The sequence below is a fragment of the Chrysemys picta genome, chromosome 7, assembly GCF_011386835.1.
Source record: "Chrysemys picta bellii isolate R12L10 chromosome 7, ASM1138683v2, whole genome shotgun sequence".
Taxonomy (NCBI): domain Eukaryota; kingdom Metazoa; phylum Chordata; order Testudines; family Emydidae; genus Chrysemys; species Chrysemys picta.
This window is the reverse complement of record NC_088797.1, coordinates 18,866,096-18,879,717: the sequence shown is the minus strand read 5'-3', so window position 1 is coordinate 18,879,717 and position 13,622 is coordinate 18,866,096. Positions and strand designations below refer to the sequence as shown.

The following is a 13,622-nucleotide window of genomic DNA, read 5'->3' as shown; positions in this document are numbered from 1 at the left end:
CCTACTGGTGATCAGCTGTGACTTCACAGTGCTAAGTCTGCTCATGCCTAATGACAATCTTGCTATCAGTCATTGAGGAGACCGTTTTTCCTATTATTATTTATCCTATTTTTGTTTCTTGACCAATATATGAAAAGGCATCTTAGTTCTTGGGGGAAGCTCTCTGTTACTTTTTATGCATCCAGTCCCCACTGATGTCTCAGTTTGAATCAGTTCAGGCAACCTCCTAATTGGTTGATGTGGAAATACTTTTGATATCACCCACTGTGATTTTTAGCTGCGTGGGGAGGTTTTTCGCACTTCTGGAATACTTCTCGCCTGTAGATCGCACAGTGCTTTTACAGAGGTAGATAAGTATTGCAGTTTTATAGAGGGGAAACTGAATTGCAGAAGTCAAGTGAGTTGCCTGAGTTAGTCCTTGTCAGAGCTGGGATTAGAATTTAGCTCTCCTGCCTTACTGACTCTGACTGGGAACTACTACTAGACCATACCAACTCTTGTCTGCAGAGATGTTCCTGGCAGATCCCCTGTGCAATAAAGAGTTAAACTCAGAACGCACCTTGTATAGGTGGACTTTTTTCTAAAGGGAATGGTCTGTAATATCTTGCTGTGAGCTGGTTTTTTTCATTTTATTTATATTTTCAAAAGTTCTGATGAAAAGACTTAGCTACACAAAGGAAGCAAAGAACAGAGCCACTTTTGAAAGGAAGTGCTGTAACTGGCTTGGCTGTCACCATTGTTTGGTTTTGAGGGAGGAAAGGGGAGAGGAAGTTATGTGGTATATTTGAAAGCTAGTCACAAAATAGTGTGAATGTTACAAATGTCCACTGCCAGGTGTGTAGCTGAATCTGTACAGTTCCACAAGGAGGAAGTGAATCTACAGCAGCCTTGCAAGACTCACTGTGGGTAAATATTTCTGATGGACAAATATAAAATATCACTAATTTTCTACTCAATTATCATGGTAAAAAATGAGCAAGTAGAGTTCATGCCAGGCCAGTGAACTTTTCCCTTGTCTAGTTGTAAGGCTAATGCACATGCACTGAATGCATCAAAAGCGTTTACAGCAGGGGTCGGCAACCTTCCAGAAGTGGTGTGCCGAGTCTTCATTTATATGCTCTAATTTAAGGCTTTGCGTGCCAGTAATACATTAACGTTTTTTCGAAGGTCTCTCTATAAGTCTATATATTGTATAACCAAACTACTGTTATATGTAAAGTAAACAAGGTTTTCAAAATGTTTCAGAAGCTTTATTTAAAATTAAATAAAAATGCAGATCTTATCAGTTTAGTGTGATCCTTGCCCTTGCTTTTCCTTGCTGAGTTTTCTAATGTCTGGCACGTATTTGGATACTTTAAGCTGCACACAGGCTTCTGAGTGATCAGTTGTTAACCGGCTGGCAGGAAGTCAGCGGCTGGAACCCCAGATGGGCAGCTGAGGTGAGTGGAGCTGGCGGTTGGTAGGGCTGAGCAGGGCCGGAGGCCTGGACCCTGTCTGGCAGGGGGCCTGCGCTGAAGCTCCAACCGGAAGCAAGGGGAGTGGGACCGGCGGCAGGACCCCGGCTGGCAAGGGGCCAGCAGCGGGAACCCCAGAGCAGTGGTGTGCTGAGCATCTCAGCCCGCCCTTGCTCTGGGGTTCTGGCTGCCGGCCCCTTCCAGCCGGGATCTCAGCCTGCTGCCGGCCTGGGGTTCCTTCAGGTTGCCAACCCCTGGTTTACAGTATTAACAAGGGCGTGTTCACATCTTATGTCTCGTAAAATGTGGAAGCTTAAATTTATTTGTACTTGGGGATCTTCATAAAATCCCAGTGGTGCTAAAAAGTGAAGGCAACTATAGTTTCAGTACTGCTCTTGATGCTAGTAAGGGGATCCTTGTTGACTCTTCAGGGGTTAAGGGAAACTGTGGCTGGGCCAGCCCTTTAAAAAAACAAAAAACTGCTCAACTGAAGGAACCAGTAACTTGCTCAAGATACAATATCATGTAGACTCTTTGTGCTAGAAGCAAAGGCTGTATACTCTTGGAATGCCTGAAATCTTTTATTAGTACTGACTAGTCAACAAGTATATACCTTGAAATAATATCTTTTTTACTTTAATCTTGCTTCCTCCCTCTCAGCCCCACTTTGATTTTGACATGATTTTCATCACCACTATTTTAATTGCTAGTGATTTATAGTTGGTATCCTTGCATAGCTACTAGAATGGCTGAAGTCTTGGTTTCTCTTTCTAGCTATGCTCTAGATAGTGACCTCTAAAATCAGGTAGGTATTAAATGGATAAATAAAACAATATGTTCAGGCCTTTAAAATGTCTCTTTCTACTGAAACAGGTTACAAAACATTACACATAAGGGTATATCTTCGCTTTGAGCTGGGATATGATTCCCAGCTCGAGGAGACATACTCCTGCTAGCTGTGATTGAGAGGTTTTATAGACCTATTTATGGTGCCCAGAGGTCCTATTTTTAAAGGGACAGTCCCATATTTAAGCCCCCCTGCAGGTGACCTGACTTTTTCTTAAAAACAGGCAAATTGTCCCATATTTTCTGTCTCCTCTCCCCCCTATAACTACTGGCAGGTCCTGTTGCTGGACGGATCCCTGCTCGCCAGCCGCCCACCCACCGGTGGTGAGTGGGAGGGTCAAGTGGCCAATGATGGGGGGAGGAGTGTGCAAAGCTGGTGGTGGGGCGAAGATGCTGCGTATGGGGTCAGCTACTCTCCCCGCTGGTCTGCCAGCGCAGTCCCTGCTGTGTGCCGGCTTTCAGTCAGCAGGGCCCCACCCCATTTCTGGTGGTGGATGGTTACATGTTGCCTCTGTTGCCACGCATTGGCCCTTTACATTCTGCCCCTCTCCATGTTTTGCCGCTTTTCCCTGCCAGCCCCATTGCTCCTCTGTATTCCCCCAACGGAGTGCATCCCACTCCCAGTGCTGTGCGGAGAACCAGCCGCTGGTCAGAGCTCTCAGCTCACCAACAGCCTGGCCGGCAGGCTCCTTCCTTCCCCCACTGCCTCTGACTGGGCTGGTACCCCAGGAAAGCCCAAGACCCCCTGGTCCAGGACGCTGTCCAGGAGGAGTCAAGCCCTGCATGTGCCAAAGCCCCACACAGCACTGGCATGGGGAAGCCTCTCTGCCCCTCAGCTAAGCTCTGAAGTGGCAGGGGGAAAGCGATTTCCAGTCTGTTCATGCCCCGAACCTGCAGGCTCCACAGCTCTTCTCTGTATTTTTTCCAATTCTAACACACACAGTTTTCAAATGGGGTGACTGGAATTGCATGCAATATTCAAGGTGTGGACATACCATGGATTTATATAGTGCCATTATCATATTTTCTGTCTTATTATCTATCCCTTTCCTAGTGGTTCCTAACATTCTGTAAGCTTTTTTAACGGCTGCTGCACATTGAACAGATGTTACCGGAGAACTATCTACGATGATATTTGTTTAAGGTGTACTGTACGCATCTAACCTAATGATAGAATTGCTGTCCTCTATACCAGCAGCATAATCAAAAGATACTTTTATGTGGGAAACCGTGGTTTTGAGGCTTTGCTATGTATGAACAAAGATCCTTTTATTCTAGAACGTCAGCATGAAATAGTTTCTGAAACATTTCTGAAATAGTTCAAGCAGTAAGGTGTCTTTCACTCCTGAACTATTATAGCAAAAGAGATTGCATAGTAGCTAGTACTCTTTTACTTGAGTAGTTTGTTATATGCATCTTTCTCTTCTCATGTATTTGCCCTGAGTTTTGAGCTTATTAGGCCTTATGAATATTTAGACGGCATGTATTAGTCAGCACTATTATTTAAACTAAAGTTATAGCCAGAAAATACTTATGCAGGTGTTTGGATCGGGTAAGGGTGGTGGTGAAAAATTAGCTAGACTGAGGCACCTTTTGATGAGTCTCTGAACATGCTGCCCCATATAAAGTAGAAGCATGTGAAGAATTAATGGTTACAAGAATAGAGCTGATGAATACATTTCCTGTGTATCAAAGCATAAAATGCTCTGCAGGTGAGCCTTTCTAAATACCATCTGTTACTGGGGGTGGTGGAGGGTTAAGGAGAGGTGGCTTCTTCTCCCCCGTCCCAGAAGGCTGAAGGCCTGAAGATGGTTAATACCCTTCCAAATGACTTGAAGAATTGCCCTAACAAAACTATAAGCATTCAGCAGATTTGTCCAAAGAAAATTAGGGACAGGTCTCAGAAGATTTTGAAATCTAGTCACATGAATATAACATAGGATTGCGAGTGTTCCAGAACATGGATTGTCTGCATTATGTTTTTACAGGGCTAAGCACATAATTGAAACTTAACGTAACTTTATTTCTGACTTCAGTAAAACCTGATTATTATGTACTTTGCTAATTTATATACACAAATGGCAATCTCTCCCAGCTAGATCAATAGCATGGTTCTGTAGTAAGACTTTCTATTCCTGTGACATCAATACTGTCACACAATAAACTAGACTACTTGTATACTATAAATATTCTTCTAATGTAACTTAAAATACATATTGAATTAACAAAGTATATTTTGTGATTACCTTGGTTTTTTATACTTGTTTACTTGCTAACTTATAAAATTCAGTACCATCTCATCATAAATATGAACAATTAACATAGTGAATGAGATTTTGTGTATATTTATATTGGGTTAAATGGAAATGGTAAGTATTTGTTGATTACAGAATATTTTATTCAAGTATCTCTACAACTTTAACCTTAACACTCCTCCCTTTATTTGGAGACAGTTGACTTTTCTCATTTTACAGATGGGAAACCCTGAGGTACAGACTTAGCCCAGGTCTCTTTGGAAGACTCCGGCATCATTGGTTCAGTCAGTCTTCTGTCCCTTACTCTAATCACTAGGTAGTGTTCCTGTCAAATCTGTGGCTGGCTACATTGCTGCCAGATTGACACTCTGGCAGTCAATGGACCGGGAATTGATTTAGTGGGTCTAGTGAAGACCCGCTAAATCGATGGCAGAGCGCTCTCCGTTTGACCTCGGTACTCCACCCAGAACGAGAGGAGTAAAGTAAGTCGATGGGAGAGCGTCTCCTGTCAACCCAGCGCAGTGTAGACACCGCAGTAAGTTGACCTAAGCTACATCAACTCCAGCTACGTTATTCACATAGCTGGAGTTGCATAACTTAGGTCGACGTACCACAGTAGTACAGTATAGACATAGCCGGTAACAGTTCTTTTGTGGTAAGAGAAAAGGGTCTCTACGAATTCATAGGCAACACTTACCTGATTTTCTTCTTACTATTTTGGATAATTTCAAGAATAAGTTAGGAGAATTTAACAATTTATCGTGAAGATTATGGGAAAATAGTCTGGCATACTAAATGCTAATTTCTTCATGTATTCCAATATTTTTTACATTCACAATGTGCAGGTGGTCTGAATTTTTTATTTGGCTTTAATCCCTTTGCTCTGCTTTCTCTTCTCTGTTCCCATTTAAGCTGTGGTTTCTGTTTTCACTGTCTTGCATCTTGTTGCATTGAATCAGGTATACAATGAGGGAGGGAGGGGCCTAGCCCTCCCAGCCCCTGACGGGAGCTGGAAATTTAGCCCAGTTGCTCCTCCATCCTGACAGAGGGGCAAGCCAGGCCAAATTTGAGTGGCGCTGAGACGTCATGTGCCAAGTTGCAATTCCCCTTAGTCATATTTGGACCAGCTGCCCCCCCTCTCAAAATGGAGGAGCGGTTGGACCAAATCTTGAGTAGTGTTGCAACCCCATGCACCTGCTTGGCCCCTGCATGGGCACCAGGCAACACCAGCTCCCAGGGAAGAACTGGAGCAAGGCGGGACTAGGAACCTCAGGTTCCCAGGAGGGTCGCAGAATTGAATCTGGGCTTTTGGTTCTTCTGGGGAAGCAGGAAGAGGGTGGTGTTTGTTACTTCCAGAACAACCTGATCCCTAGTAGGGATGGCGCTCTTCAGGCTCACGGACCACCTCTCTGGGTAAGAGCTTGGGCTGGGCTTGGGGTGCAGAGATCATGGCATTGGGTGCAGAGGGGAGAGCTCAGAGCTTCGGTGTGGGGGAAAATGTGGAGCTGGTTGTGGGCAACAGGAAGGGAGTGTCTGGTTATGAGTGCAGGGCGGGAAAGAGTGTAGGTCTGGGTGCAGAGGCAAGGGGTGGGGTCAAGGAAGTGTGTGGGGCTGGGTGCAGGGGGAGAAAGCTTGGAGCTAGGAGCAGAATGGGAGGGACTGCTCTGGGACCCCTACTTAGGGGGTGGCACCTGAGCGTTAAATGGTATGAGCTCTCTACCCAAGCCACTGTGGATTAGTTCTCTTGATTCCTTGGTGCATACTCGCCTCCCCTTCTTCCTGTTTCATCAAATGTAGCCACTCCTGAGATTTTTACCCACTTACATGGTACCTAAAAGGAGGTGGGGCGCACACTGCTCATGCTGCAGCCAATTTGTTACCTCTCACGTCTGCAGTGGTTCGAGTTTGCTAAAGCTTTCTGCCTCTGTTCCTTTCATTTAATCCTTAATCCATTTTGGCAGCACTCCCTTTGTTTCTCTCATACACAGTAACTTAATCTCAGGTGTAGTGACAAAAGTTTATGTGCAACCCAGATTGCTTTTGAACCCCAGCTTCCCCTTTTGTGTCTCACTTTGGTAATTTAAACGCTAGACTTCCAGCAAGTCTTATCTTTCATGAATCAACATGAGGGGTGGCATGTGTCATAGAGACTGTGTGTGTCCTCTGTTCAATATATTTTTTTACTGATTTTTTTCCCCCTTGTACCCCTCTTCCATTAACTGTCCCACATTCTTCTTACATAGGTAGTAATATTTTTATAATCCTTCTCCCACCCTGCTCAAATCCTCCCCCTTACCCTTTCCCCATTTAATATAACTCTTCAATCTGGCTGCCTTCAAGTTGTTCTGTTGTAGCACTGTGACCAAATACACCTGTTTTGCCAGGTATGTAGTCATTTCATTTTTTATTTGTTCACACAGGTCAGCTCACCCACAGTTATGTCCATTGCCAACTTCCTCTGAGTGTTCTCCAAACCACAGCCCTTTAGAACATTACACCTGTTCTGGTTTCTCCCAGATCCTCTTTCTGAAAGGATTACCAGTTTTGTACACACCCAAGATTATGCCTCCTGTATTTGTTTGCTGCTTGATTCTGCTTAACAATGAACCCTTTTGTCTTAATCCCTCTTATCAACTGAAGTTGTTTACCAGTGTTCCTATAATACTGTACTTTACCATATGTGCCTATGCCTTCATACTGCCTTTCCAGTCTCATTTGTTAAGTTTTATGCTTTGGTACAGAATCCCTTTTGGGCTAGCTTTTTGGAAATAGACTGGGCTTTTTCTTATCCTCCTTTTCATTTCCTAATATTTTCCCTCCCTGGAAGCAACAGAAATACAGTGCACTGTCTCCAGCCAGGAGAATGGATAAGTGACTTCATAAAATTGCAACCCATGTCTAGCAGTTTGCAGTAGTATCTGCTGATTTAGAGTGACTATTTTATAGCATGTTAGAAGCAGAAATAATAATAGTGTCTTGGCTAATTGAGCTTGGCTATTACACTATTGAGGGCCCTAATAACACCTAGCAGTTGTAACATATGTGACACTACTTCAAAATATTCTGCAAAAATCAGGCAGAATTTTTTATTTTTTCATGTTGCAAATAAAGGAAATTATCTCTTCTCTCTCTCCTCTCTTTATCCTGTAGTTCTATAGTGGTCTTGCTCTTAAGCTATTGAGTTATTTGGAACCACCTTAAGCTGTTTTTCAGCTTTTGCTTTCAAGTGTTTATATTTGTGAGAGAGGAGAAATATATTGGAGTAAAACTTAGCCCTCAATGCAGCAATCTAACACAACTAAATCAAAATTTGTTGGACCAAGAATTTAGATCTCAGAAATCTGTCTGACTTTTGATGTAGTGGTGTCACTGAACACTCTTTTAAAAGCAAAGTGAGCCGAGAATGGAATGTAACTCTTCCTCTCTGCAGCAACATGTTGTGTTTTGGAACAATCATCACCAGTAATATTTGATCTGTTACAGAAAGAAAAAATTGCCTCTGATATGCATCTGTCTGTATGCCACTCAGATTAAACTGGGACAGGGCATCTCCATTTGTATGCTGCCCCCCCTCCCCAAAAATAAAAAGTAGGCTGAGGTTTTGACGACTACTCATGAAAGAAACCATCTACAAGCTGAAACTTTTTATTAAACCAGTCCCTGTGAAAGTTTTTGTTCATGGAAAATTCATGCATGAGAAAAAATTTTAATGGAAACTAGGAAATATCACTTATCCTTACCAGAGTCAAGAAGGGGAAAAGGCAAGCAACTGTCATGATATAAATCTCCAAATCAGTCTTTAGGAGCTGTGAAAAATGGATTCTACGATGTGACGTGGCAGTGTAGACAGTGTACCAGTGCTGGGAACCACGCTGATAGCTACTCTCCTCATGGAGTGGTTTTTTAACAGCACTGGGAGAGCTCTCTCCCAGCGCTGGTGCCATGACTACACAGGCACGTTAAAGCACTGCCGCTTTAGTCTTTTGACCGTTTGTATGCTTCCATCACCAGAAAAGGCGTGGTGGGTGCGGGGAGGAGAACATAGTTGCTGTACTGGACTTGAAGATATCTGTAGTGATTCATGGCAAAGCGTTGCCATTGGACTTAACAAAATATCAGTTCAGCCAAGGTGACAGGTGCACAAGCTTCATTGATAAATGAGCTGAAAAGTGGTCTTATTTCAAAGGTGCCTACAGTTCTCATTTAATGGCAGGTGAGCCCAAAATAAACACAGAGCAAAGCTGGTTAACCTGTATCCAGGACATTTTAAAAATAAATAGAAGGGAAAGAAAAATGGCTGCAGACCAGTCTGTTCTTGCAGACTCTAGCCTGAAATCCAGCTATGCTGTGTACACATACCAAAGACCATAAACTCTGAGAAATAGAGAGCAGTCCTTCACATGAACTTCACAATTAATCTTGTAAGACTTAGTTTAAACTTCAGTTATAGTTATCTCTCTTGGGCTACTTTGAAACAGTTTTAGAAAGCTCAACCTATTCCTGGTGCACTTTATCTTTTAAATTTAGTTTTAGAACATGCTCATTTTATATCACTTTCCACATGTATACATTTCTCTCTTCTGTCTAGGAGCTAGACCTCATGTCCAATTTCTTTTGCAGCTTCTGTTCAATGGAGGGGCTCCTACCAGTCAGCCATGCGTAAGGACAAGTGATGGAGGCAAGTGCTAAATGTTTTTTTACACTTCTGCGCTATTTTTGCCAACTGCTCAATTTGAGCAGCTTTACTTCCCAAAGCTATTATGAAATAACTGTCCAATTGAATGAATATTTGAATGCATTTTGAGATGCAATAAGAAAGGTGTTGTAAAGTACTCAGTCAAGTCTTTGACAGCGTATATGGATTTATTACAAAATTAATTTGATGTGTTGCTACCTTTCTTCTCAAATTAACCAGATTTGCAGACTTTTGAGAGAGATACTGAAAGGGTTTGTACTTAATTTCCTCCCAAAGGGACAATGTGAAGGTTGTTCGGTGAAAAATTTGACGTACTTTAGATAACATCTATATTGTAGATCTTGTCTTAAGTGTTATGGGTAGAAATGGGTGATCACAGCAAACACCACTTGTGACTGTTCAGTCAAATAAAATGCAGTGATTAACCGTGCTGGTATTCAGTCTCTTTCATTTGTGAGTGTTTGGGAGAGCAAGTTTTTATTTGTTCCTGGAACGTGAAGGCTAGTCACAAGTAAATGGTTGTAAGAACACTATTCACGCTGGAAATGCATGTCTTAACCACTTTTAAAAGGACTTTTTGCCCAACAGTAGGTTCATTAAACAAAAATACAAAGTTAGGCAGATAACTTGCAAACAGAAAAAGGGACTTCCTTATGTTTGCCACTAAGGAACCAGGAACAAGTCAAGGCATTTTAGTAGTCCAGTCATAAATGCACATAGAGAATACTTAGTGACCAGTTTGCAAACAGACTGTGTGCTAACCAGCTTTATTCATCAAACTACATCAAACTATTTTCAAATATAAAAAGGTTAAAATCATCTATTTGTGGTTAGTTTGTAAACAAAAAAAGGGCTATATTAGTCAGATAAGTGATTTTCACCAAATAATTAATGCGCCTCTAGTTACGGGTGTTTTAACTGATCAACAAAGCTACCAGCAGTAAGCTATTAAACGTGCTATGGCAGGAGACGATACATGTATTATTTAGTGAATAAGTTGGCCATCTTTGTTCTTAATTGCAGTTCAACAAGGACTGCCTGAATAATGAATTTTGGGAATCTTAAAGTAAATATGGAGGTATGGATCATATGTCAAGTTATACATTTAGTGCCAAACAGTTTTGGGGGCTCTCTTGTTAACCACTGAGATTTGTTCACTGGACCATTTTGCCTGTTGAACGAAATGGAAAATGTTTCCTAGTTTTGTCTTTTCTTCCAAAATTCATCCTGAATGGAGACCTAGATTTGGACTGGAGCAGCTGCAGGAGGGTTCCCCCGCGGAGGCTGGGTTGCTGCAGGGGTCGCCCGCTGCTGGTGTCAGCAGAGGTTACTGAGCATGCTGGATTCTTGTGAGCATGCTCAGTACACCCTATGTAGCAAATTCAGTCAGATAGTGGTTTTTCACACTACACGGCAGTGGTCAGCTGCGGGGGCCCCCAATGTGTCATGGTGGTCACTGGAAGTCATGGATTCTGTGACTTCCGCGAACTCCATGACATAATCGTAGCCTTAGTCATAAAGACACAGGTCACTTGAGAAGGGTTGTGTTAAGCAGTTAAAACTAAGCCACTGGGAGTTGGGGCTCCTAGATTTAATTACTAGCTCTGCCACTGAATTACTGTATGAATTTGGTCAAGTCATTAACCTTTCTGTGCCTCAGTCTACCATTCTGTGTAAAATGGGGTTATAAACTTACCCCCAAAGTTTTGAGACTTATGCTTGCAATGTGCTTTGAAATCTTCAGAGGAAAAGTACAACACAAGAAAGTATTTGTTTCCTATTAAATATTGTAATTCAATTTGCCTCTATCTGCTAAGGCATCCAAGAGGAGGAGCTTGATGCAGCTCATTTGGTTGGTCTTGCTGTGCTGCCTGCTATAATTGTACCTTGGAATGTCAGTTTAACCCATTGTGTTATGTCTAAGGTGCACAAAACTGAGGGAGATCTTGGATCATAATCCCTTCTCAATACAGCTATGTTAAGATTAAAATGAATGTTCTAATAAATCCTAAACATATGTTGCATTTTTAATAAGATCATGTTTTTTTCATGCTGTCTCCTGCCAAGATTGAGAGCGGACTTCTGTGATTTGGTGTATATATTTATACAAGCACAATCAAAATCTTCTCCCGCAAGAAAACAACCTCCAATTTCTGTGCATGTGATCTCATTAACCATGGCAATAATGTGAACCTTCCCACACTTACTCCAGCCCCCATTAAATATTCTGCTTTAATATTAAAAGATCCTTTGTGCTCCCTTCCTCATCCCCTTGCTGCACTCCTCCTGCAGTGTGCTACCATCTTAGCACTCAACTGCAGTCAGTGTTGTGTGGGCAACTCCCATCTCAAGCAAGGGAGGAGGCGGGGTTGAGACTTGCTGGGAGAAGCTGAACACTTTCTCTTCTCAAATGACTGAGCTAGAAACGTCTGTGCTGCTGCCTCTGCCTGTCTAGTCACTTAGTAATCTGCTTTTAGAAAGGCATATTTTGTTTGCTCAGATACTTTTATAGACAAAATTATACCAGTTACACCTAAGTAGTTTCCCTGTCCCCACTTGAAGGCAAGCTTTAGCATCCAGTTACCAGTAGCCTTGATGGATACTAGTAGTAATGAGCCATTCCACAGTATTTGATTGGAAATAAACAGCTGTGGTTGGTAATGAGCTGTGGACTCATTACTATGTTTTCCAGTATATCTAAAATATGATAGGTGTTAGAACAGCTACTACATTTGAAGATCAGATCATTGATAAGGAAAGCAATTAATCTTGCAGTGGGGATTAACCTATTATGGCATAACTGATGTGTAACTATGAATCCCAGTGGCTCAAGTTCTATCAGGTACTGTTCTGGGCTCTATTGCATGCACTCCCTGTTCTTCATGAGCAGCATTTTTAACTTTTTTGTCACTTCCCCAGCTCCACCTCCTGTCTTGGACATTTTCTCATTGATAAAGAATGAGCAGTCCTTTCATAGCCTCTGTGTTCTGCATACAGCATAAATGTTTCTAATATAATGGCTGAAGGATGCTTGAATGAGAGAGAGAGAGACTTTAACAGCATGTTTTCTGTATTGATTTTTTTAACCTGCTAGTTTCTGCATGGATGTGTAATATTGGCTCTTTTGTTTAACATTAGATAAGCATGAGACCTCCGTGGCACAGCTGCATGTGTAGTCGCTCTTGAAGCAATTGCACACCTAATTGGCTGACAATCTTGGCATTTAAAAAAAAAATATAAAGACAGGGGACATCTGTATTTATGAGTTGTCAAATAAACGTGTTGGGTGTCATCTAATGGAGCCTTCTGGCAGTGAACAGATCTATGATGACCCTGATCCTGGAGGCAAATCCCAAGATCAAGATACCAAAAAGCAACACGAATCTGAGCAAAAGTTGTCCAAAATTACTCATAATGCTTTGGAGAACATTAATGTCATTGGCCAAGGCTTGAAGCAACTTTTCCAGCACCAGCGCAGGAGGTCCTCGGTGTCTCCACATGATGTGCAACAAACTCAGGCTGATATGGAGCCCGAAATGGATTTGGAAAGCCAAAGCGCCTGTACTGAAATTGATGGTGTCTCCACCCACCCCACAGCTCTGAATCGAGTGCTTCAGCAGATCAGAGTGCCACCTAAGATGAAGAGAGGGACAAGCCTGCATAGCAGGCGGGGCAAATCGGATGCCCCAAAGGGAAGCCCACAGATGAACAGGAAATCTTCCCAAGATATTCATTCAGGCCGGCCCAGGTCTTCCTCCACCACTGATGCTCCTACTAACCTGTCTGTGCTGGAGATGACTTCGGTTTGTGTAGCTGGTGAGGAGGCCTCAGCAGCGGAGCGGGTAAGTTACCCAGACTGATCTTTATTTATTATCAGTCCACTTGTAGGCTTTGTTAAATCGTTTGAATTCTGTTTTAAAGCAAGTTTTTTTCTTGCCATAGACTAGAGCTACTATGTAAAATAGCATCTTCACCGGTGGAGCAAGGAGCTTGAAAAGATTCCAACATTAGGTCTTTTCTCAAATGGTGTGTGGCTTATTTTGTATGCGTTTGATCTCCAGAACTGGAGAGCTACACTTAGTGCAGTATATTGGTCATGTTGTGTTCCATAATCAAAGAAGAAATGGTGGTGATCCCAACAGTTGTTTTAGTTCTACCTCTTGCTAGCATCTGTCATTCTAGACTGCTACAGCACATCTTTATTTAGAAAGTTGGGTAACTCTTTAGCCTTCTTTCAATTACAGAAAAATTGACAGTTTAGTTTGTGTGAATGGAACTATGGCTCCATCCAAGTAGACTGGGGATAGGCTCAGCATCCACAAACCTGGGTTTTTTAGTGAACCCAGCGTGGGACTCTATTTAAGATGTTTT

General features: G+C 42.4%; 1 protein-coding gene across 16 annotated transcripts in view; it reads left to right on the top strand.

Annotated features, from left to right (window-relative positions):
- The window catches only part of TMCC1 (transmembrane and coiled-coil domain family 1), a 191,856-nt gene that overhangs the window by 22,319 nt on the left and 155,915 nt on the right, over positions 1-13,622 (top strand). For 4 of the 16 annotated variants that reach the window (XM_065550866.1, XM_065550871.1, XM_065550868.1 and 1 more), the window contains 2 exons: positions 9,176-9,233; positions 12,390-13,093. The exons of 2 other annotated variants lie outside the window; for them this stretch is intronic. In XM_065550866.1, the coding sequence (XP_065406938.1) occupies positions 12,548-13,093 (546 nt within the window). In that variant the 5' untranslated portion in view covers positions 9,176-9,233; positions 12,390-12,547. Of the gene's footprint in view, positions 1-9,143; positions 9,234-10,274; positions 10,330-12,389; positions 13,094-13,622 lie in introns of all 16 variants that reach the window. 10 more of the 16 variants (XM_024105000.3, XM_042849871.2, XM_042849869.2 and 7 more) reach the window with 5 other exon arrangements.